The sequence below is a fragment of the Macrotis lagotis genome, chromosome 5 (genome assembly GCF_037893015.1).
Source record: "Macrotis lagotis isolate mMagLag1 chromosome 5, bilby.v1.9.chrom.fasta, whole genome shotgun sequence".
Lineage (NCBI taxonomy): Eukaryota > Metazoa > Chordata > Mammalia > Peramelemorphia > Peramelidae > Macrotis > Macrotis lagotis.
Genome location: NC_133662.1, coordinates 254,685,538 through 254,709,325, shown reverse-complemented (window position 1 = coordinate 254,709,325; position 23,788 = coordinate 254,685,538). Strand labels below are relative to the sequence as shown.

Genomic DNA, 23,788 nt, shown 5'->3' with positions numbered 1-23,788 from the left:
ATCCCCCGGGCCTTTCTGCAGCTGATCACGCTCTCTGAGAACTGATTTCACAATTGTCTGGTGGTACAGAAACTAAGGAACAATTAAGGACAATGGTCTGATGGGGTCAGTGATGGAAAAAAAAGCTAAAAGCAAGCTCAGTATGGAAGTAGCCACTGCCTTGATCTCACAGGGATCAGATTGGGGGCTCTCTTTTCTTCAGGGTTTGGCAAGGGAACTGGGAATGCAACAAGTCTATGGCTGGTGGCACGGATTCATGTGAGACCTGAATGAGGCCTCAGAGATCATCCAACCTCCTGTTTTTAATGTGGGGAGATTCAATAAAGTGACTGAATGTGTTGAACTCATTAGTGGCAGAGTCCCCGTTCAGACTCAGGATTTCTGACCTATGCTCTCTGCAACGTATCCTAGGGAGTTACTTGAGGCTTGAAGGTGTCAAAGCTACTAGGTCAAATGATCTCCCCAAAGGGGTATGATGGGGGCAGTGATGCCATGGGAGCTTGGAACTGGTTTTAACCAGATAGACACTGGTCATTCCCCTAGGTCAGTGTATAAACCCCTCCCTGCCTTATCTTCCAAACACCCCCCCCCACACACACACACCGTCTCTCTCTCCTTCTTCCTCTTTTCCATCTCTCTCCCTTCCCCTCCCCACTCTGGTCCAACCAAGTTGGCCATCTCCCATTCCTCACAGAGTATCATCCATCTCTGTCTCTGCACAGATTGTCCCCCATTCCCAAGAAGCCCTCCCTTCCCACCTTTCATTCACAGAATCCTTACAGGATCAGCTCCAACACCCCTTCCTTCCACATAAAACCTTCCCTTGCCCCACCTGCCCTTACCTCTTGCCTAGGCTCCTCTGGACAGAATGTGAGCTCCTCGGGGGGGGGGGCAGGGGCAGAGGTGGGCATTTGTGCAATTCAGTTTTGTGGTTATGGACTTCCCCAAAGTCATTCTCTACCATCTCACAGACAGGAGATCGGAGTGTTGGGCACCAGCTAGCCTGGCTGCTGGGATGGGCAGACTCACCATCCAGGTTGTTCAGAGATATGATCACATCCAGGTCAGCCCCCAAGATCTCTCCAAGCTGATTCACAAGGGATGCATCATTGGCCGGGTACACAGCAACATGGTCCCCAGACTCGTATCTGGGGATGGAAATCAAAGTTAAAGGACAAGACCAGGGGCTAAAGGAAGTCCAGGGATCATCCAAGTACCACTCATTAATCTTTGCAGATGAGAAACTAAAGGCTAGGGCGTCAACTGGTTTCCAAAGACCCATGACAAGTAAGAATTCCAAATGATGCCATGTTTGCATGGGGTGTCAGTGGTAGGGTCACAAAGGATGCAGGCAAGGAGGGGACACCAGCTCCAGAACTGGGTGGGGGTCTCCAACCTGATTTTGGAATTTGAGATGTCTAACTCCAGGTGCATGAGGTGGCGTTCTCCTCCCTGGTTCAACTTTCGATTTGTGGTCACAGTAGCCAGGAAGGGATTCTTGGAATCAAAAGGCCTGCAAGAAAGAGAACTCCATTGGCCCATCTGGCATTTGAGTCCCAAAGCTCAGTGACAAAGTGAGGTGACTCCAGAGGCCATGGCCTCACCCAGAATCTGAGGAATGGCAGCCAATGGTCCCTCTGGTCTCTAGGATGCCCCCAGCCATGGACCATAGCCAGGGCCCACTTTCAATCCCACAAGGCCTCTGGCCAGCTAGATCACTCGCTGGCTTGGCTCGGCTCTTCTTCCTATCAGTCAAGATGTGCTGGACAAATAGCAGTGGCAGCTCACACTGACGCTACATGCTCAGTTCATAAGGAATTTTTCTCACAACCACCTCCTTGGGAGGTGGAACAAATGAAGAGCCTGAGCTCCTCAGGTGAGGTTTTCTTAGCCACAGACAACCAGGTAGCAGCATCTGCCAGAATCTGGGCTGAGCCCCTGTTCTTTCCCCCCTGCTCAAGATATCTGGCTTTGGGGAGGTTAGACAGCCAAAGGATGGGGAGGGCCCAGGAAAAATATGACTCCCTTGCTACTGGGCCAAGTGTTCTACCCTCTGTGGACATGAGATGGGGCCAGGCCTGGTCCCAGGAAAACAGAGTTCAAATTTGGCCTCAGACCCTTCAGAGCTGTGTGACCTAGGATCAAGTGATTCATCTCCATTTTCTCAGCTGTAAAATGGGGGTAATACTAGGACCTGCCTCCCAGGATTGTTGGGAGGACCCAATGAGAACATCAGTTCTAATAAATGCTTCTTTCCTACTTTCCTTCCTTGTCCCTGCCCTTACCCCAGCTCCTCTTCATGAAGCTCAGTTTAAGGGGTAGTGCTGATCCCCCAAAAGAGCAATCTTTCTACAAATTTCCCTTTTAACTTATAGGCAAAGGCCTTCTCAAAGCCCCCCAAGAGTTGGAAATCCCTTTCCTAGTGAGATGGCTTTGGCTCTGTCCTGTTGAGTAATTCCTGGGTGGAGGCAACAGCCAAAGCTCTCAGAAGAGGCCACGTACCCCAGAGAAGGTCATGGGGCAGACCTTCTAGTCACAGCAAGGCCTGGGCTCTGAACCCAACTGCCCTCCGTTCGTTAGCTCCAAAGTTCATTCCAGGCTGGCTGCCTGCTCTATCAGAGTCAGATGGCAGGAGAGAGTCCAAGAACCCAGGGGATTTTTAGCAAATTAACTCTTTGATTAGGAATCCAATTCCCTTGACTTTTGCCCCGGTATCATTTGCTGGACCCCAACCAGTATCTTTAGGGACATAATTGCAGGTTCATGTAACTGCCCTGACTTCACACACAGTCACAACAATCAACAGGACCTTTAACCCAAGAAAGTTGAACAAGGAAAGCCATAAGATACGTGACCCTCCATTGCATTGGGCCATTGACCTGGGGTCAGGGTCTTGAACCAAACCTTTCACATTTATCAATGGACTCTTACATAAGTCACTCTTACTCCCAATCTATCTGAAAAATATCCTTTCCCCTGGTCCCTACTGCCTCCAGTGGAAGAAGAAGCATGAATCCTGGGACAGCACGTGCTTGGGGTTCCTTCATAGAAACACATATATGTACAAATGGTGATCATTGAAAGGGTTTCAATGAAAAAACAGGCTGTCTTTCCTCAACCACTTAGCCAGGCTAGTAAAAAGAAAATAAATGCCTCAGGTCCCCTGAGGCATACACACACACTTCCTCCCTCTGTCGACCCCAGGGGCACAGCCCAGGTCCATTTTGAGCTTAGCACTCTGATCCAACTTACGGTTTCTGGTTCTCGTAGCTCTTCAGCCGGCCCATCTCCCCGGTGTACACTTTGTTCATATTCTCATCTGTATGCATCACCAGCTCATACTGACGAATGCTAAAAAGCAGAATTGAAAAAGTCAGGGAGCCGGGACACCTGCACTAACCCTAGTGGTGCCAGGTGTTTGGGTGAGGATTACCAAAGAGAAGATGGGGGCTGGGTATGCCCACCGAGGATTTGGGGTCTACTCAAGAAGAAAGAGGCTATGCTGCCAAAAAAGGCTTTTGTATGTGCAAAAAATGAAGACAAGTAAACACAAAGTTGAGGGCCGAGGGCTTAAAGAATAACTGAAACCCAGTTTCCTTTGAAGATAAGACTAAACTTAAGAAGAAAAGTTTGAACTTCAAGATATGGAAGAAATTTTCACAAATATTTTAAGACCAAGGACAATTTCCCAATAGCTTGGGGTTCAGTGAACATGAACAGTTCTCAAAAGAACTGCAAAGTGATTACCAATCACAACCATCACATCCAAATTGGCAGCAGTCAAAAACCAATCTGCAGTCAGTATCAGAGGAGCTCCAGAAAGATGGGCACACTATTACCAAAATGGTTCAATCATTCTGAAGAGCAATTCCAACACTGCCTAATGATGAGAAAGAGAGAAGAAATGGAGTCAAGATGGCCATTGCACAGTTTGCCAACCACAGTCCATGACCAATTTGACCAACATGAACTCATTTTTCCTTTGGTACCAGGGCGGACTCCTTGCAGTGTGGGTATGGGGAGGGGGGAGAAGGAGAGGAAAGGAAGATTGTGATATGAAAACAAAAGGTGTCAATAAAATTTGACCATGGGATCATGGGAGGGAGGGGGCTCCAAGAATCTGGAACCAGAAGGAGAAGAGCATTTTGGAGAAGAGCAATCTGAAGTGAGCGGGATTGGAATTTCTGCCAGCCACTGTGGGACAAAGCAATCATGTCCAGGGAGGGAACAGAGGGAGATGAAGTTTGGGTAACTAGGCCTTCAAGTTCAGGGTAAGGGTCTGCATCTAAATCAAGGGGCTATTCTATAGAAGGAGATGGCAAAAGCAGTGCTGAGGGTGATCAGAGCTTCCCCCTCCTGAGGGGTAGGATGTGTCACCTACTTCTTCATAACCAAAGCAAGAAACACTCACTTTGAGGGCTTCCTGAGGGCAGTTGTCAGTGACCTAGAAGGCTCTTCACCTAAAAGGCCTTCTCCCAAGTCCCAGGTTCACTCCCAAGGGCTCTCCAAAATATACATATGTGAGTAATTAATTGCTTCAGAGAGTAAAGAAGCCGGGTCACGCAAGGGAAGGCCTTAGTCATGGGTTGTTTAGATTTCAACAGTTTCTCATGCTACCTAGATTTCAACATAGTTTTGTCCCTGTAGACAAAAGAGAGACATGGAAAGCAATACCTGGTGGGTGTGGTAACAATGGATTAATGTTAACCTGGAGAGCCTTTGATGGAGAGCCCTGGGCCTGACGTTGCCTTGGCAATGTCTGGCTCAGTATCTTTACTGAAGATAAAATGCACACAAATGGAGGAATGGCTTCATGTGGGTTGACAGCACATTAAAAACCCAAATGCCAATGCTAGGAAGAGTGGTCCCAAACAAAAAAGATGTTTAACAGGGTCCCTTCCAACAACATGCACACAGCTGTAAAAAAAAAAAAAAAAAAAAAAAAAAACCCAAAAAAATGCATAAACAGGTTGGAAGGGAAAACTTGGCTTTCCTGAGGGTGGTTCATGTGAAAAAGAGGTTTTAGTCAAATGCTATTAAGCCTTTTTTGGAGTCATGGGATGATATCCAAGCTCATTGGGAAGACCATGTGCAGTGGGATCCTGGGAGAGTGGGACTGTAGATCATGATATCCAGAACAAAGGTGACAGCTCCCTATACTTTAAACTGGTCCAGAGCACTTGTATTTGGTTCTAAGAACTACGTTTGAAGAAATAATGACAAACTGGAGAGTGTCACAGCAGAAGGTGATCAGAATGGAATGAGCACCGTTTCAAAGATGAGAGAGTTCCCTTTAAATATTGCAAAATCTCATTAGAACCAGTATGTGTGGCAAAGGCAGGAACTGGGCAGGAGGCAGGAAGGACCTCTTGGAAATGAGTATGGCCCTCCGCTCTTGGCCTGCATCCTTCTCTAGGACACAGTTTCATCCCATCGGGTTTCCTCCTACCACATATCAGGCTGAGCAGAACCACAAAGTCCAGTTATAGGAATTTGGCCTGAGGGGACAGAGAAACCCAAAGAGTGGTGGGACAGTCCCAGTTCTGCCCCATGACATCTGAATCCAGACCTTGACCCTGTATCAGAAGAGACCAGACGACAGCCAGCTTTGATGCGGCTGACCAGGGTGATGGGACGATGACTTCAGGGGTACCTGCTTCACCTGTCCCAAGTATGACTCCCCTCTAGCTGTCTTCTTGTGGCAACTCCCCACCTCAGCCATTCTGGTGCCTGTGCTCACCTGGACTCCTCACCAGTAGCTTCTACTCCAAAGTGTTCACAAACAGCAGGCCAGAACTGCTCTCTCCAGGTGATGAAATCTTCCTCCAAGCTGTGAAAAGTCACAGAATAAGCCAGAGAGGCAGAAGAAAGGTCATTGCCAAAAAGAGAAAGAGAAAGGAGAAAGACAGGGAAAGGAAAGAGTGAGGGGTAGAGGGGAGGCAGATGAAGGGGGGTGGTGGGCCTAACAGGCTCTGCTCTACAAGTAGGCAGCCCCAGGTTGGAGGGATAGGGGAGCCACATTTCCTTTTATTTTAACAGAACCAAAAAAATTGAGCCAGTGGTCCCAAGGCCCTGCTGCCCTCTTGTGTACAAGGCCAAAGGAAACAGAACATGTTGAACTGCGTCTCAGCAGCCCCAAGAATACTGCCCAAGGTGGGGTTCTTGGGCTGCCCAGATACTCAAGCTCTAATGCTTAAGAAAGAAGCCATGGCCATGGTTGGGCTTCCATCGACGCTCCCTTCAGAGTGCTCTGAAGGTTAAGAAAAAGGCAATGGAGGCAATGGAGGAGATGGAGAGTCAACAAATGAGGTTTCAGAGCAAAAGTAGGCGACATTGCCCTGAAGGAGACAAGGGGACTACGAAGAATAAAAGGGGGTCTCTGCCCCAGTCTTTCCCACTCTTCCTCCTAAGCAGGGATGGCAACTCTTAACCCATGCGGCCTCCCCAGGCTAGGTCCAGGTTCACTCACTTCCCGTCATCATCTCCCATGCCCAGTTCAAATATGCGCTGGGCACCCAGCTGCTCCATCCTGTTGTCCACGTATTTGCCCATGGCATTGAAGTGTTCATAGGTCTTGTTCCCGAGGCCAAACACCTGCACAAAGAAAAAGGAGTGATAGTGCCTCATCCCAGGACTATCTCAGTTTCCTGGGAAAAGATGAATGGGCGGCTGAGAAGAGACATCATCCCCCAGCAGGGCCCAACTTTAAGAGGAACAGGAGGGGTTTGCGGCTTCCAATCTGAACCTCCAGGATAAGACTCTTGGCTATTATATAACATATCTGACCTGATAAGATGAGGCTCTCATGAAACTTAGGGAGGAGGAAATGAATCATCATGGAGCTCACTCTTGGTCCCACCCAACCTGACCAACAATCAAGGATCAAAGGCAGGATCCTGCTACACCCTTGGTTCCTGACTTTTCCCCTTGTAAGTGAAGCTTCTGCTTCCTTGCCACTCTGAACACGGCCCCAGCAATGGTTCTACTACTAAACTTCTCTTGACCCGGGGAGTCCCTCTTCTCTCAGGTCCTCCAGAGTCTGTAAGCCTGCAGATCCCCCTCTGTGTCACCCCTACTCTGAGATTTCAAATATTCACTATCTGTACCAGATGGAGTAAAACCCCAACACAGCTTCAACTTGCCCCCCACCATGGCCACCCCCTCCCCAAGTTGAGAGGTTTTTCCCTGCACATATATATTTGATCTTCAACTCCTAAAGGAAAATGGACCCCATAGTAAAAAACAACCCAAGGAAGCTGCAGGAATGAATGTCTATGAGAGGCTGCTCCATGATCAGGACCTTGTCTGTAAACAAGCTTCCTGTTGGCTTCCCCCACATAACTCTACAGATGATCCCCTATGGATGATACAGACAAGGTGCCATCAGCCCCCATCATCTCCCTTCCAGGGAGTTCAGAGACCCTTCTGCCAACAGCAACACCAATGACTGGAGCAATAACAAGGGAATGTTGAACAATTATTTTCCCAATGATGATAAACTGTAATGGGACAGCAGGGCCTGCAGGGTGGGGCTGGCCCATATAGCCAAGACCCCAGAGCACCTCACGTCCAGCCCGCCCATCTTCCAGGAAGAGTAGGGACGAAGGGGGGAGACAACTCACCGCAAATTTGACACCAGAAAGATCAGCATCTGTCTCTTGTAGCCAATCATAGAAGTCCTGAGCATTGTCTGTGGGGTCCCCTTCCCCATAGGTGGCCATGCAGAACACTGCCAGGGAATTGTCGATCTCTGGAAGGCTGCTCAAATCCGCCTGAGAAAAGGGGGAGAGTCAAGGTCAATGATGCCATGGCCCAAACGTCCACAAGCAAAGCAGAGCACTTAGCCAGGCAACACAGACTGACTGAGAGTTGAGTTAGGTAGAACAATAAATGAAGGCCAGTCACTTAATCCAATGATCTTCAATCCCTCCTAGAACTCCTCCCACAGCCACTTTTTGGTTCCCACAAGAAAAACCATTTTGAATCCAGGTGATTGACCCACTTGACTTGATTCCTCCTGATGTCTGGCTCAAAATTTAAAAAATTAACTTTCTTTTTTTCAAGGCAATGGGGTTAAGTGACTTGCCCAAGGCCATACAGCTAGGCAATTATTAAGTGTCTGAGGCCTATTTGAACTCAATTCCTCCATCCACTGCATCACCTGGCTGTCCCTTAAAAATCTTTCAAAGAGACAACCTGGCAGTCGGTGGAGTGTCTGCTAGCGCCGGTTGCAGTGTAAAGATGGCCAAGTCTAAGAATCATACCACCCACAATCAATCATGAAAGTGGCACAGAAATGGCATCAAGAAACCTAGGTCACAGAGATACCAGTCTCTGAAAGGGGTTGATCCCAAGTTTCTGAGAAACATGCGCTTTGCCAAGAAACACAACAGGAAAGGGCTGAAGAAGATGCAGGCCAACAACACCAAAGCCATCCAGGCCCGAGCAGAGGCTATCAAGGCCCTGAGCACCAAGGCCTCCAAGGCCAAGCTCCTCAGGTCCAAGATCCTCAAGGCCAGTGCCTGGCGTGCTGGTCACAAGATGGCCACCAAACGTCCAGGCCCTAGGATCAGCATCAAATGTCCAGGCCCCAGGATCACTAAGCCTGACTCTAAGGTTGCCAGAACCACTGACCCAGCAGCCAGCAGCCTTCAGCCCAGGGACTGGAGAGCTAAAGGCAAAGTAGTCACCAGGACCCTGCAGGTATGGATCCCTGAGCCTGGTTGGGAAAAGGAAGAGGCTAAAAGGGCAGCCCTGCGGCAGAAAATGGTGGTGGTAGGGGAATCACAGCCCAGAGAACACTGCCAGAGGCAGATGGCCACTGTGACTGAGGTGTGCACAGGCAGGGTTCAGAATCATAGATCACTCTAAGGGATATAAAATGCTTTTCCTGCACAAATTCCTTCTTTGCTGAAAGCAAAGGGTTTGACAAACTTTCTAACTCACTTTGCTAATGAGAAGCCATCCTCAGAATCATGGGGTCACAGGTTCAAGTCTTGCCTCTGACCCATCCTGGCTGTGTGGCCCTGGGCAAGTCACTGAACCCATCAGGGCCCCAGATAGTTCCCCAAGAGTGGAAGGTTTAGAGAAGGAAGCAATCTGCACTGGTAGAGGGAACTTCCTCCCCTGGGAGTTCTCTATACCAGTGCCATCACAGGTCCATCCCTTCCACACAACTCCTGCCTGGATGAGATAATTTCATCTTTCAGAAGACATAGGAAGCAAAAGGAATGCCATTTGGAACCATGGTTCCTTTAGAACGTTTGACAATTAAGGAGGATGCCCTGGGTCCAGGTTCAAAAGAACCCAAGACTTTAATAGTTTTCAGAAAAGTTGTACAAGATCCCATGACCTGAAATTTTAGAAGTATCTCGAGAGCCAGGGAAAGCACTTATGAATGAAATCCTGTTGTTCAAGAAGCAAATTAGCTTCTTTTTTAGGTTGTTTTTTTTTGCAAGGCAAATGAGGTTAAGTGGCTTGCCCAAGGCCACACAGCTAGGTAATTATTAAGTGTCTGAGACCAAATTTGAACCCAGGTACTCCTGACTCCAGGGCCAGTGCTCTATCCACTGTGCCACCTAGCCACCCTCTAGCAAATTATCTTTTTAAGGAAGAAAAGAAAAGGGACCCAAACTCTGACATAGCTATAAGGAGAGCACCTTTGAGCAGATTTCATTTATTTAAATTTTTTCTTTTGGGTTCCATATTCTCTCTTTCCTTCCTTCCTCCCTCCCTGACCCATTGAGAAGGCAAAAGATACAATTCCTATTGTACATATGAAGTCATGCAAAATATTTCCACATTAGCCATGTTGCATTAAAAAGAAATCAAGAAAAATAAAAAAAATATGCTTCCATTTACAAATCATAGTCCAACAGATAGTATTTTTTATCCTAGCTTCTTCAAAATTATTATGTTGGTCATTTACTAAGACTTTCTTTCTCAGATGATCATCATTACAATATTGTCATTACTAGGTAGGCCATTCTCTTGGTTCTGCTCACTTCATCCCTCATCATGTAGGTTTTCCCAGGTTTTTCCATTTTGTCATTTTTTTATAGAACAATGGTATCAAAATCATCTAACACAATTTGTTCAGTGATTCTTCTGAAGGGACATGCATCCCTTCAATTTTTAATATGTCCCAACATAAAAAGAACTGCTATATTTTTGTATATATGGGTCAGTTAGAAGACTGAGTGGATAGAGGGCAAGGCCAGGAAGACCTTAGTTCAAATCCAGCCTCAGACACTTACTAGCTGTGTGGCCTGGGTAAATCACTTCATTTGTTTGCTTTCATTCACAGGAGAAGGAATTAGCAAACCACTCCAGTGTCTTTGCCAAGAAAATCCATGGACGATATTGTCCACAGAGAAATTAAGAGTTGGACACGGGGCATCTAGGTGGTACAGTGGCCCTGGAGTCAGGAGGACCTGAGCTCAAATTTGGCTCAGACACTTAATAATTGCCTAGCTGTGTGACCTTAGGCAAGTCACTTAATCCCATTGCCTTAAATAAAATTTTAAAAAAAGAGAGAGAGAGATGGACACAAGTGAATAACAACAGCCCCTTTCTTTTTTCTTTGATCTCTTTGGGAAACCTAGATTTTAGAGAGAACACATAGGAAAGGTATCAGGATTTTTTTTTTTTTAAGGAATAACATGGTCCTCTAAGAATTGGTATTATAAACTGAGGTTTGAATGAAAGGACTAAGAGCAAAAATGGACTTTTGTGAATCACACACTGAGTTCAAGAAAAAAGGGCAAGAAAAAATAAGAAATGTGTAACAGCTATTTTAAGTGTTTGGGACACAAAATAATGGAGAGAAAGAAACTGGTATCTTTTATTTGGTTTCTGCTTTTTCTAGAAGGAGAACAATTTTAAGGATAAGAAGTTTAAAATAAAATTAATCAGTTGGAAATAACCTCCAGGTAACTACAGAGATGGCAAAGTAATACCTAGCTGTCCTCAATTAATCTGAGTTACCAGACCTGGAAGAAGAATATCCTATGAGAATCACAGGAAGATAGGAACATGGCTGCTGTTCTGCTATTGGTGAACTCACAGGAACCATGAAGAATTAGGGTGACCCAAGGAAGAGAAATGAGTGTCTGCCCTGCCAGTTTTCAAAGAGAAGGAAGTCATATACCAATGAACCTTGAATAAATTCCTAGCAAAATTCCAGGACTGACGGAAGATGTGATTAGTGAGCATTTTGAAAGAGTAATCTTGATCATTGCAATGAGAGCATGGTACCCATAAGAACAAGTCATGCCAGACCAACCTTATTGCCTCTTTTGAAAGGATTACTAGATTATAAATCAGACAAATTCTGCAGATCCTATTTGGCTTGATTTCAGAAAAAAAATTGACAAAGTTTAGATTCAGCAAAGTTGTTTATGTTATCTCGAGTGACAGGATTACATGAACTATGAACAAGTTAAACAATGGTATCCAAAGAATGGCCATAAAGGTCAACCTCAAAGGAAATCTCCACAGGAGAACAATAATGAGCAGAAAGAAGAAGAGGTCAATGCTTTTTTAAGGAAGCACAAAAAGGCATACATTAATTAAATTTATGGATAATATAAAACTGCTATTATAAAATGAAACACTAGTTAACAGGATAAAGACTAAAAATGATTTTAATAGGCTAGAATTATGAGTCAAACCTAATAAATTTAATAGAGACAAGGTCGTCTCATCCCATTGACTCTTGTCAATGAGCTTTTGGGAAAATGAAAAATATGTTCTCAGTGAGAAAGAAGACTCTTTTGGTAAGGAAGAGTTATTGCTCTCTTGTTTGGGTTTCCCATTTGGAATGGTAGTTTAACTGGAAGTTAAAAGGGGTCAATTCATTAACTCAAATATTTATTCAGCACCTACTGTGTATCTAACTCTAAGCTGGGGGTACAAAATCTCTTAAGTGAGTCTCTACTTTCAAGAAATTTAAAAGTGAGTTGAGGTGGGGCAGTTAGGTGGCACAGTGGATAGAGCACCAGCTCTGGAGTCAGGAGTACCTGAGTTCAAATCTGACCTCAGACACTTAATAATTACCTAGCTGTGTGGCCTTAGGCAAGCCACTTAGCCCCATTTGCCTTGAAAAAACCTAAAAAAAAAAGTGAGTTGAGGAATAATAAGGAAATCAGTCTGCTAGAACAGAGTATCTGTTCTGGGTAATCATGGCAGAGAAGTGGGTTAGGTTAGAAGGTGGCCTAGGCTAAAGAAGTTAGATTTGCCTGTGGTAGCAGATGGGAGTCACTTCAGATCTACATGAGCAGGACTGTGTCTGGAAGATTCACCTAGCAGCAAAGACTCTCATATACTCCTGTCTAACACTACAGAAATCTGAATATGGTACAGCAAATGAATGCGATGGAATATATTGTGCCATAAGAAGAACTGAAAGGGATGGTTTCAGAGAAAACTGGGAAGACATGTCTGCACTGATGCAAAGTGAACGGAGCAGAACAAAGAAAACAATTTATACCACAGTAAGCTCAAGACAAAAGCTTTGAAAGATTTCAGAACCAGAGCCTGAATGCAGACTGAAGCATGTTTTTATAAAACTTTTTTGGGGACTTGTGTTTTCCTTCACAACATGACTAATATGGAAATATGTTTTGTCTGATTGCACATGAATAACCAATTATCAAATTGTTTGCCTTCTCAGTGAACTGGAAGGGAAAGGAGGAAGAGAATTTGGAACTCAAAATTAAAAAAAAAATGTTAAAAAATTTTCATGTAGTTGAAATAAATTAATAAAAGGAAAGAAAAAAAGATTTCAGAACTCTGATCAATCACCAGCCATGATTCCAGAATTCTGATGATGAAAAGAATGCTTCCAACCTCAGTTCAGAAAGGATATGGGCTCAAGATGCAGAGTAACAAATACATTTTGGGCAAGGTCAATGTGGGATTTGTTTTGATTGGCTACACAAATTTGTTAAAGCCTTCCCCTCCCCAACAATGGAAGCCTAGGTTATTGCTTCTTCCCTTCCCCCTCCAACAACCTCTCCCTTCCCCAAAAGTAGAGAACAGAAGGAATCACAGTTATAAGGGATAGTTTTGAAATTTACAGATTAAATAAATCTTCTACTTAAAGAAAAACAAATTCTACATAAAAGATTTAGGTTCCTCTGCTCTACAATGTATATGGAAATCTGATTTGATGTTTGCTTTGTCCAAAATCAAACAAAATCAAAGCTGAACCTGGAAGATCTAGTCCGGGCCTTGGATCACAGCTAGGACTCTCCCTCCTCTAGTGCTCAGTCCTCATCTGGAAAGGGCAACTTGGGGTCTAGTTCAGACTCAGTTTGCCTGTCTCAGCAGCCTTACTTCCCCTCTCAAGTGAAAGCATCGGGGTAGGTCCTTTCTGTTTCCCCTTGGGCGGGGGGGGGGGGTGGACCTTTCCACATTCCTGCCTCAACCTTACTAAAAACCCCAAGGGAGGTCACTCCGAGAAGAGTCAACAACCTTCCTTGGTTTTCTCTGTCTTTGGGCAAAATACCCTCCTGACCGCTTCCCAAGTCCTTTCCATATGATGAGGGACAAAATCCAGGCACTGGAAGGTTCTTTTGGCTTAATGGTGCAACTCTGCTTCCTTGAGATCCCAAAAGGGAGAAGTACATCTTTAGTCTTGCTGGCAACTAAGGGTGGTTATCCTTAATGCTCTCATGACTGAATAATGAAAAGGACACCAATTAAAAACCCATCCTTCTGTTTCTTAGGCTCACGGCTGTTCTCGCTTAGGCCTTGGCATGCAAGATCCTTCTGTTTATCTTCCAAGGAATTCTGTAATGGATTAAATATGCCTTTGAAATCGAGTCAAAAGCACAGCTTACCAAGTCATACTCCTCGGGATCAGCAGCCATGCCCCGCATTCCATAGCGGTGGGCATCTTTGGCAAGGCGGTTAGCAAATTCTTCAGCTGTGCCTGTCTGGGAGCCGTAAAACACAACGATGTTCCTGCCCTTTGGGAAGGCACACAAACACATGTTAGAAAAGGGGATGCAAAAGATAATTGCTGACTGTTAACTACATCCTAAGCAAAGACTAAAGACTAACTCAGGCTGCATATTCTGGAATATTTCCCCCTTTCTCTTCTTCCCTAAAGTTCTCCCCCAAAATTGCATTGAAATGAATTTCTCTTGTATGAGAGCACTCTTTCACACAAAAGCAATCAAATATGTGAGCAAAAGGCATGTGAAAAAACTCTAGTAATGGCAAAATCCCTCACTGAAAGGAATTTACATCTTATCTGGAGACTCAAGATAAGAATAAATCAGCTAAATATAGCATTGAAAAATGTCAAAAGGCAATAGGGGATTGAGGGCCAATAGACAACCAACACAACATAAGCCCTTTGCTAAGGAGGTACAGACCAAAATGTGTGCACTGGGAGGTAAAGTGTGGCCAGGCCTGCGTTTTCAGACTTCATCTCCTCCTCCTTCCCATCTGCCAAAGAGCTCAGTCCACTGAGGACAGCCCCAAACACAAAGGTCACACTCAACCCTCCCTCAGTCTTCTAGAATGTCAAATCCCCAAGAAGCTCTAAATTCAAAATCAAGAAACAAACAGAGCAGCCTCACCGTTTTCTTCATCTTCTCCACAAAGCTGCTCTCTTTGACAGAAGAGGGTCTGAAAAAGACAAATTTCATCAATCGGCATAAGAGGAACTAAGATCTCACTGTCCTTTCCAACCAGTTACTATTGAGAGAAATACAGAATTCAGTTGGTCACTAAGTACTGTGTGTTAACTCTGTGCCCTGGGGATATAAAGAAAGGCAAGAGATAGACCCTGCCCTCAAGGAGCTCCCACTTTGTGCTGACTTTCATCATTATTAATGACCTAATTTTTTTTATGATAGTCATTGACAACTCCATGAAAATGATTTTTGAAAAAAAGATGAAAAAACTGAAGCATATTTGAAATACTTGCCTTGAAATGGTACATTTGTCTTCTCCCTGATCACTGCTCTCTTCTCTGACTGAGCCCTCTCTGGCCTATGTTCATATCTGGACTTTACATTTTAGGAAGGATGTTAACTTGAAGGTCAATCTAAGGGAGTACTTAGACTAGAGAAGAGGTGATTCAATGGGGGCAGAAGAGCTGTCTTCAAGGTCTGAAAGGTTGTCCTATGGAGGAAGACAGAATTGGTTTGTTCTGCTTGGCCCCAAAGGGCAGAACAAGGAACCATTGGTCAAAGTAGCTCGAAGTCTTTTGATCCTTCCCTTGATACAGAGGTAGGGAACCTGTTTTCTGCCAAGGGTCAACTGGATATTTTTATACCATCACTTGAGGGCTATATTTGGTCAAACATTTAATTAATTCATTTCTTAAAAGCTCCTAGATTTATTGAATTTTGGTCCAGCCTGCAGTTGCCTTGGCATAGCCAGACCAAATGATTGACCTGTAGGCCAGATGTTTCCTGCCCCTGCCCCAATAGGGGCCCCACCTCAGTACTCCTGCCCATCTCAAGGCCCCACCTCAGTGCTCCTGCTCTTGACACATTCCGTCTAATACAAGTATTCCCCTTCCTGGGTGTGGGGGCTTCACATAATTGACACGAAGTCAACAGCCTGGGTTGTAGGTTCAGTCCTCATAGGCTCCAATTTGATTCATTACCCTAAAGGCATCTTTCAGGTTGGCTTCATCACATGATTTCAATTCATAAAAGCTTTGGAAATCCCAATTTGGTTGTAAACATGTTATTCTTGTCTTTTTTGGTTTTGTTTTGTTTTTGCTAGGCAATGGGGTTAAGTGGCTTGCCCAAGGCCACACAGCTATTCTTGTCTTAATCTAAGTCACTAATAACTCTGTTATGGGACACGACATGGGACCAAGACGAAAGTCCTGAGGCATACATCCAAACTCTATCTCCAGAGTGACAATGATCAGTGTAAGGTCAATCCATGTTTCCTCATCTCATCTACCAGCATGTGAAATGCCTCGCCAAAATCTTGCAGAAACTATAGGTTTATGGTCTTCTGCTGATTGGCCTAATAATACTGGTGAGGACCAGACACTGTCCCATTTGTGAAGCACTTCACCCATGGCCTTGGTGAAACACACTGACTTCTCACTATCATCACTTTGTGAGTGTTCAGATGGAATATCTCATCCTCAGATAAAAAGGCTGCAAAGTTCTATGCTTGTCCGTTTAACAAAGTATGGCCAAGCTGGGCTTTTGAAGAAGCTACTTTCTTTATAATCTTAATTATACTGTTGATTTGCCTCCTGATTCTTTCCTGGATCACCATAATTTCCAAATTAGAAGGTAAAAATGGCTAAAAATGGCCTCTACTTAAGAAAGCATGCAACAGATATATTTGAGGGGAGTGGGGGTCAATCTTCGGTTAGTCCTCTAGAAACAGTCTTCAAACAAGCCACTGAGAGAAGTCTTAACCCTGGTCAACAAAAGTACGTGTAGTTGTTCACAAGGCAAAGTTGGTGGGGGGGGGGGGCGGGGGGAAAGATGGCAGACTGTTCAACCCAAACCCATTCTCAAAGCTAAGGGAAAAAAAACAAAACAAAACTCAATTGGAGTGCTCTAAGTCAATCGGCAGCATCATTAATTAGTGACATAAAATGAATTAGTTTCTCTACTTAAAGAGGAGTTTAAAAAAACATCTTTTCTTAAATTCTTCAATTCCATATTATCTATTGGAGCTGCTGGGGAAGAAGGTAGGAAGGAGAAAGACAAAGTTCCCAAACTGATGGGTCCTAATCTCATATTTTTAAAATAAATCATATAGACATAGAGAAAGTAGGACAGTCTCCACATGACTATGGGCGCCAGTCTAGAAATGCTACATTTCATTCATGAAGGGATAATGATAGCTACACAAATAGAACCCAAGTCTCCAAAGTGAAATGCCTACAATTTTTCAACTAGATTAGCAGTCACCAGTGCTATTTTAAGGTCTTCAGATTTAAATAACTCTACAAAAGTCCCAGAGAGGAAAAGAGAGGGACATTATGCACTGCGGAATCACTCACTCAGCTTTGCTGAAGTGAATATCCAGGGAATTGGATACCACAGATCACTGGAATAGCGGTATGATGTAACTAGCAAAGATCCCAATGGTCATTTTTCTCTCATCATAGAGAAAGGGAATTGGGAATTGGGAACGTTCTTCCTTTTTTCCTATGTACTCATTTCCCTACTAGCTTGACATCCTGCCAATGTCATCAAAAAGTGGTTTCCCTTTCTGATGTCACCATTTCTGTCAAAGGTACAATTTCTCGAGGTGCTCTGGGTTGGAAGCTTGGAGGCCAGTTTTGGTTCTTCCCTTTTCTTACCCCTCTACATTCATCTAGTCAGACACCAAAAATCTATGAATTTATCCCTCAAAATATCCCAATTCTAGACACCCCTTTCTTTCAATTTCCATGGCTTGGTTCAGGCACTTAGCTCCCACTCTGGGCCACTGAAATGATGTCAAGCAAATGTTATTTCTCCCCTACAAATCGCCAAGGCACTAAATAATGGTGGCCCTAATCATCTGCCAAAAGTATCTGAATCTCAATAAATGATTTTCAATTCAATTCAATAACAAATTAAATTTGCCCCTGCCCTTAGGTAGGTTACACACACACACACACACACACACACACACACACAAACAATAAGAAACATTTCCATTGGTGAATATGGAAACAGCCTACTTATTATCATAGCATCGTTGTAACTAGAAGGTTCCTTGAAAATTCAAGCACCTACTAGGATACAAGACAGGAGATGGAACATAAGGCTTGACTAGGATCAAGTGGGCATCCCCATTCTACCGATAAAGAAACTGAAGCTGAAAGAGAATCAAGGACTTGCCCAAGGTCACTTGGCTGGTGGATCTAGGATTCAGAGAGACACAGAATGGCTTCCATCATATTTGTAAAGTCCCCCTGGGGCCTGACCCATATATACATTTATATTTATATTTATACATATATTTAATTTATATATTAGCACTCCCCAAAGAGCAGCACCACTTCCTCCTTGGTCCTGATCCCTCCACCTGCACTTTTAGTCCCTCAGTTTCTCTACAGGCTCCATCCTCAGGACCTTGCTGCACATTGAAGGAGGCTTCCTTGTTGCACATGCAATCTAAGCCCAAAATTAGTTCTCTTCAGGTTATAAATGGCAGAATTCTCTGGCATTAGAAAAAGATGCACTTAGAAAAACTGACAGGAAAAGTGAGCCTTGAAAATTCCCAGTATATCATATGGGACAGCCACCTGGCTTGCCCATCCTTCATCCCTAGCTCTTCTCAGGGAAGTCAAGCTGACATGTGACTCTTGCACCCCCAAAAGGTCCAATTTCTAGATTAACCAATATCAAGCGCAATCTTCAAGATAATATTCAGACAATTAGCATAATCCAATTTAAAACAATACCCAGAAATAGGAGAAAGTCCTTTAAGCAAAGAGAAGAGTCCTTCAGGGAGAGAATCCTAGTGAATGGAACTAAGTGTTACTCATTAGTCCTGTAGATACCTACCTGAACCCAGACACAGGGAGAACCTGGAAAGTAGTTCACCTGCATATTTTCACAGCCCCAGGCCAGTCCATGAGGCTGAGCTCAGAAGGGTCCACTCTATTCACTAGGGCCTCTGAGGATGACATGTGTTACTATATGTCACTACCTCTGGGGTCCAAGGGGCCCTAATGGAATGACTGTCCTCCTGAGGACAGTTAAGAAGAGGCTGGCCACTCTCTTGTCTAGTCTTGTCTCTGCTCTCTCAAAGACCCTCCATCTCTTAGACCAGGGCTGTCTGACCTTTTAAAAGTTTTTATTGAAACAATATACAGTATATTTTGATTTGCCATTTTAGTGAGAGCTCTGCAGTAGTTCAGCTTCATTTACTATTTAGTAAATCCACAGGCAGGCCGCATAAAATCACCCTGCCGGCCACAGGCACAGCATTTTGGATAGCTCTGGCTTAGACATGTCCAATGATGATACTATTGGTTCTTACCATTGTTTCAATTGCATGAAACCATGACTGCACATCTCTGCTTCTGAGAAGCTTCCCCACCAATGAAGATGGGCACCTTAGTTGTGACACAGAGCACCAAAAGATTCAGTGATTGCCTAAAGAACCCCAGACAGGAGTGGTCTAGGATCCCAGGTCTCTCTGAGTGCAAGTCAGCTCATACCTACAGAGACAGCATGCTGCCTCTCACAGTTAGATCCAGAAAAAGAAGCAGAAAAAGCTCAGAGGGAACAGAGGAATAAGACAACTTGGTAAACCCTGATAATAGTTTTATAAAAAATAACACCGAGTTTATTTCTTTTATATGTTGATATATGTTTATATGTTGATATTTTTATTCTCATTTATCTCCATGAAAGCTTTTGTTGACTTACACTAAGTTTAGAATAAGATAAAATGACAAGCTCAGTGGTCTCTAAAATCCCTCTGGATATTATAACTCATATCCAGTCAATTCTGGTGCTTTAACTCAAGACTTTTTTTGGAACTGCACCAAACAGTCATGGTCAACTCTCTAAGTATCTCTTTCATTCACTTATATATTTCTATCAAGCTCCCTCCAGAGAATACACTTTTCTTACTTTTATTCTGATAGTCATGTGGTAGGGAAGAGAACTGCCCTGCAGTTAAAATGATACCAACGTCCCAGGTTTTACTATTTCGATCAGATTTTGGGGGGCTAGGGGCTTGAGAGTGGGAGAAAGGAAAATGGAGTAAAAAGTAATATGTCCCAGCTTTACCTAATGCTTTCTGGAAGGATCATAGATAAGATCATAGACAAAAGGTAGAGGCCCTTAACTCTAGAGGCCATTTAAGCTCATTCCCCTTAATTTTACAGTTGAGGAAATTGAGGATGAAGGAGGTTAGATGACTTACCTGGGGTAGCTGGATGGCCAGTATCAGAGGTAGGAATTAAAACTAGGTTGTGGGACTCAGATGCAGGGTTCTCTCTACTGTACCTTGGGTGAGAAGCTAATTAAAGGTACCAACACCCTCTTCCTTAAAGGGAAGCATAGCTTACATTCAATAAAAATGAATTCTAACACTTGCTGGTTCTTTCTCCCATTAGAAGTCACAAACAATTGCCTTAACCTCCAAAAGAGTACTCTACCTCTTGCAGTCAGAGATAAAGCATTTATTAAGTGCTTACTGTGTACTAGACCCACTAAAAACAATTTAAAAAAACATAGAGAAATGGTTAGTGTATATATATATAGCTAGAAAAGACCTTGGTGCCTAGCAAGTCAAACCCCTCATCTTATAGATGAGAAAAATGAAACTCAAGAAAGCTGAGTAACTTGCCCAAGGTTACACATGAATAAATAATAAGTATTAAAGCAAAATTTGAATCCAAGTTATAGGACTCTGATGCCAAAGCTATTTCCATTGCACAAGACTACCACTTTTCCACAGCGAAATTCTTTCTAGTGTCCAGAACATCACTGTCAATGCCATCATTGACTGGGCACCTGTGGTATTTAGGACACTACATACACACACCCAGGGATAAGACTTGCCCACCAGTGCCTTATACTCTGGTTGATGATGAAAGGACATACAAGTAAAAGAAACTGAGGAGTAGGAAGAATGTAGAAGGAAGAACAACAGGGTGAGAATCAGGAAATCTGGGCTCCATTTTCTGCTCTGTCAGTAGTACAATAGATGGAGCTTGGACTTGGAATCAGGAAGACTTGGATTCAAATCTTAATTCAGATATTTACTCTCTGTGTGATAAAGGACAAGACACATAACCTCTCTGAGCCTTGGTTTCTTCTTCTGTGAAATAAGGGGACTGGATGAAATAAATCATAAGTTTCCTTCCTGTTCTTACATATTTTCAATTCCATGATACAAAATAAATTAAAAAAAAAAACTTTAGATCTCCAGTTGGAAGAGACCTCAGAGGTCATCTGGCTCCACTCCTTTGTTTTGCCGAGGGAAGCAATCTGCTCAAGGTCATATAGGCAGTAACCATCAGAGGCAGGTCAGTATCAAAGGCAAACGCCCTCTCCCCGGACCATATGGCTTCATGGAAGTGCTCTGTAAAACCTCACATAGATTTCCAAAATAACATTATTCTTATTCAAGGTCTCCCAACTAGGTTAGTGCTGTCTGTTATAATGTTGTCACCTAAGAGAAACTGACCTTTACTGAAAAATTTAAAGTTTCAAAGACCTTTACACAAACTTGCTTGTTTGCATCTCCCAACAACTTCTTGAGGACAGAACTATAAGTATTATTCCTGTATTATAGGTGAGGAAACTAACTCAGAATTGAGTAACTTTTCTATGGTGACACAGCTACTTAGTACCTGGGGCAAAATTTGAACCCAGGTCTTCCTGATTCCAAGGAAGCATTCCAGTCCTAAGCTACACTGCTATCACACATTGAATGGTTGTGAGCAATAAGATGAAGAAGGGGTAATCATCAGAGGGATGATTTGTGGAGGAAATGGACTCTACTGGCATCAGGAAGGTCAGAAAGCCAACCAGCCAGTTTAGCTGCAATTCTCATCAAGACCAACTATGGCTATTCTTTTGGGCAATCAGGCTCTCAGGCCATGGTTCTGCCTTCTTCCATGTCTTCCCAGAGTAGGCATAACAGACTGAATTGAGCTGCCAGGAACAGAAGCCTTCCAACACCAAATGAAAAATCTGGAACCAGATGCAGATAGAATCATTTAAGGTAGGATCCCTTCCCTCAAGATGAGTCAAGAACTCTCCTTGGGCCAGAGAAGCACAGAAATGAAGACTGTTAGCAGCCACTATACAAGACTCTGCCTGGATTCAATAAAAGAAAGAAAGAACCTTACAGTGATGGATTGAAATGAAATGAAATGGACCCTGGGGCTCAGGCCATGGCTCTTTTGACCACTCCCTCCACTCCCTTCCCTAGTCTGGCTTAGCTAAGGCCCATATCTGTATTCTGGGGCAAGACTGCCAGCCTGGGGAGTTGCACAGTTAGTGGCAAGCCAATGTTAGTCCCTGCCAGGCCATCTTGGGCTTTCAATTCTGTCACTCTGCCTGCTTCTCCCGGACCCTCACTCTGGTTCCAAGCCGGTAGAAATTGCTCCCAATCAAGGGAGAAATGAGGTAACACCTTGAAACAGTCCTTCCAAGTGAGAGGCCAGCTAAAGCCTGCGAGGAGTAAGGGAATGTGGAACTGACCTTCCCAGGCTGGAGTCCTCCTGTGGTGCAGAATATACACAGCCCATGGCCGCCAGCCCACCACTCCAACACGCCAAAGGAGAAGGGATGCTACAGCTCGGGCAAAGGGCCCCGGGAGCAGTGGTCAGCAACTGCAAGTTTGTCTCCCGGCTTCCCCATACTTGTTGCTGATTCTAGAGGGAAACTGGCTGGCGCAGTCTGCCCGAGTCCCTAGAGCAGTCCTCTCCAAAGTCTGGGGAAGGCCTCAGAGCTCTGACACAGATCCCTACAAGCCTCAGAACATCTGGCAGCTCCAACAGAAAGGACTCAGGAGTCAAGAATGAAATCTCCCATGATTCCCAGCAGTTTGCACATACCCCCCTCCCCCCCCCATCTCCCTCCCTTTCTTTCATCTGTTTGGAACAAGAGAGAAAAAAAAGTATTTTCCTCCCCTATTCAGGTCGCCTTGGCAACAGTTTATATCATTGACACTCCCCCCCCCCAATTTTTTTTTAAAGGAAACCATGTAGACTGAATGAGGCTATTGCAGACAGTAAAAAAGCAGCTCTCTCCCCATGTTGCTATGGCACTGCTGTCCTTCATGAAAAAAGCCTGTATTGATCACAGCCACTGGGGCTCCTTGGAATCATATTAAATTAGGCCAGTTTCAATCTTCCCCAACACAAAAGCCCAGAGAAAAGAACTGAAGAAATTAGGGTGGGGGTAGGATGGAGGGAAGAGGTAGGGTGCTGAGGGCAGCCCCAGAGGAACAGCTAGAGCCCCTTCCAGTCTTGTCTGACTTGGGAGCAAAACCCCACAAAATACCACAAATCCTGGTCCAACCCCCCCATTGCTAAACAAGAGACAGAAAAAGTGGGTACTCTGGAAAAGAGTACCCCCCCCACGCAATCAGAGGGGGCCCATGAGTTGGTTGATTCAGCCCTTCACAATGCAGCACCAGACTGCCACAGTCTACCTGAATCTGCAGGCAGTGCCCCAGATGAGCTGTGTCAGGCCAGCAGCTTGCTGTAAGAACCGCCTGCATCCCAAAGGCTTGTAGAGCAAGCACAAACGTTTCCAATTAGACTTTTCAAGTTGGGATTGGCTCAGCATTTTAGAAATTCATCTTCGTCTAGCATAGAAGCAGATGTTACCAGGAATACAACTGACTAAAGAAGGCCATAAAAGCTTAATGAGTCACTTGGAGAAAGTTCACCCAAGTTCTGGGTTTGGACCTGTTTTTTTTTTTCCAGCTTCCAACAATGGAGAAAGTTGCTAAAAGCTGCTAACAAATCTCCCAGTTTTACAGCCAGGGATCCCATCTCCTTTCTGGACTTTGCTTTCCCTGCCTAACCCAGATACTTACTTCTGGGGGTGCCCCAGATGTGGAGAGAGGCAGGAAGCCCCTCAAGTGCTGATTCCTTTCTCAGATGTACAAGGGCTTTGGGGGACCTGAGGAGTCCCAAAAGGTCGGCCCATTTCAAGGAGAGGCCCCGAGAAGCCTCTCAAAGGAGTTCTGGTCCAGACCACTTTACAGGACTTGCACTCTGGGCAAAAGAATTGCTCATCTTAAGGAAAGGAGGCAGCTCAGAAGAGAATTTGGTCTTGCTCTCTGCCTTCAGACAGGTTTGGTATTATTAGTCCCA

General features: G+C 44.4%; 1 protein-coding gene across 2 annotated transcripts in view; it reads right to left on the bottom strand.

The window, feature by feature from the left end:
- Positions 1-23,788, bottom strand: part of POR (cytochrome p450 oxidoreductase) — a 79,492-nt gene that overhangs the window by 5,053 nt on the left and 50,651 nt on the right. For both annotated transcript variants that reach the window (XM_074189449.1, XM_074189450.1), the window contains exons 3-10: positions 14,592-14,640; positions 13,845-13,973; positions 7,623-7,772; positions 6,470-6,594; positions 5,741-5,830; positions 3,253-3,351; positions 1,397-1,513; positions 1,030-1,148 (exon numbers count right to left, since the gene is read on the bottom strand). In XM_074189449.1, coding sequence (XP_074045550.1) covers positions 1,030-1,148; positions 1,397-1,513; positions 3,253-3,351; positions 5,741-5,830; positions 6,470-6,594; positions 7,623-7,772; positions 13,845-13,973; positions 14,592-14,640 — 878 coding nt within the window. The remainder of the gene's footprint in view (positions 1-1,029; positions 1,149-1,396; positions 1,514-3,252; positions 3,352-5,740; positions 5,831-6,469; positions 6,595-7,622; positions 7,773-13,844; positions 13,974-14,591; positions 14,641-23,788) is intronic.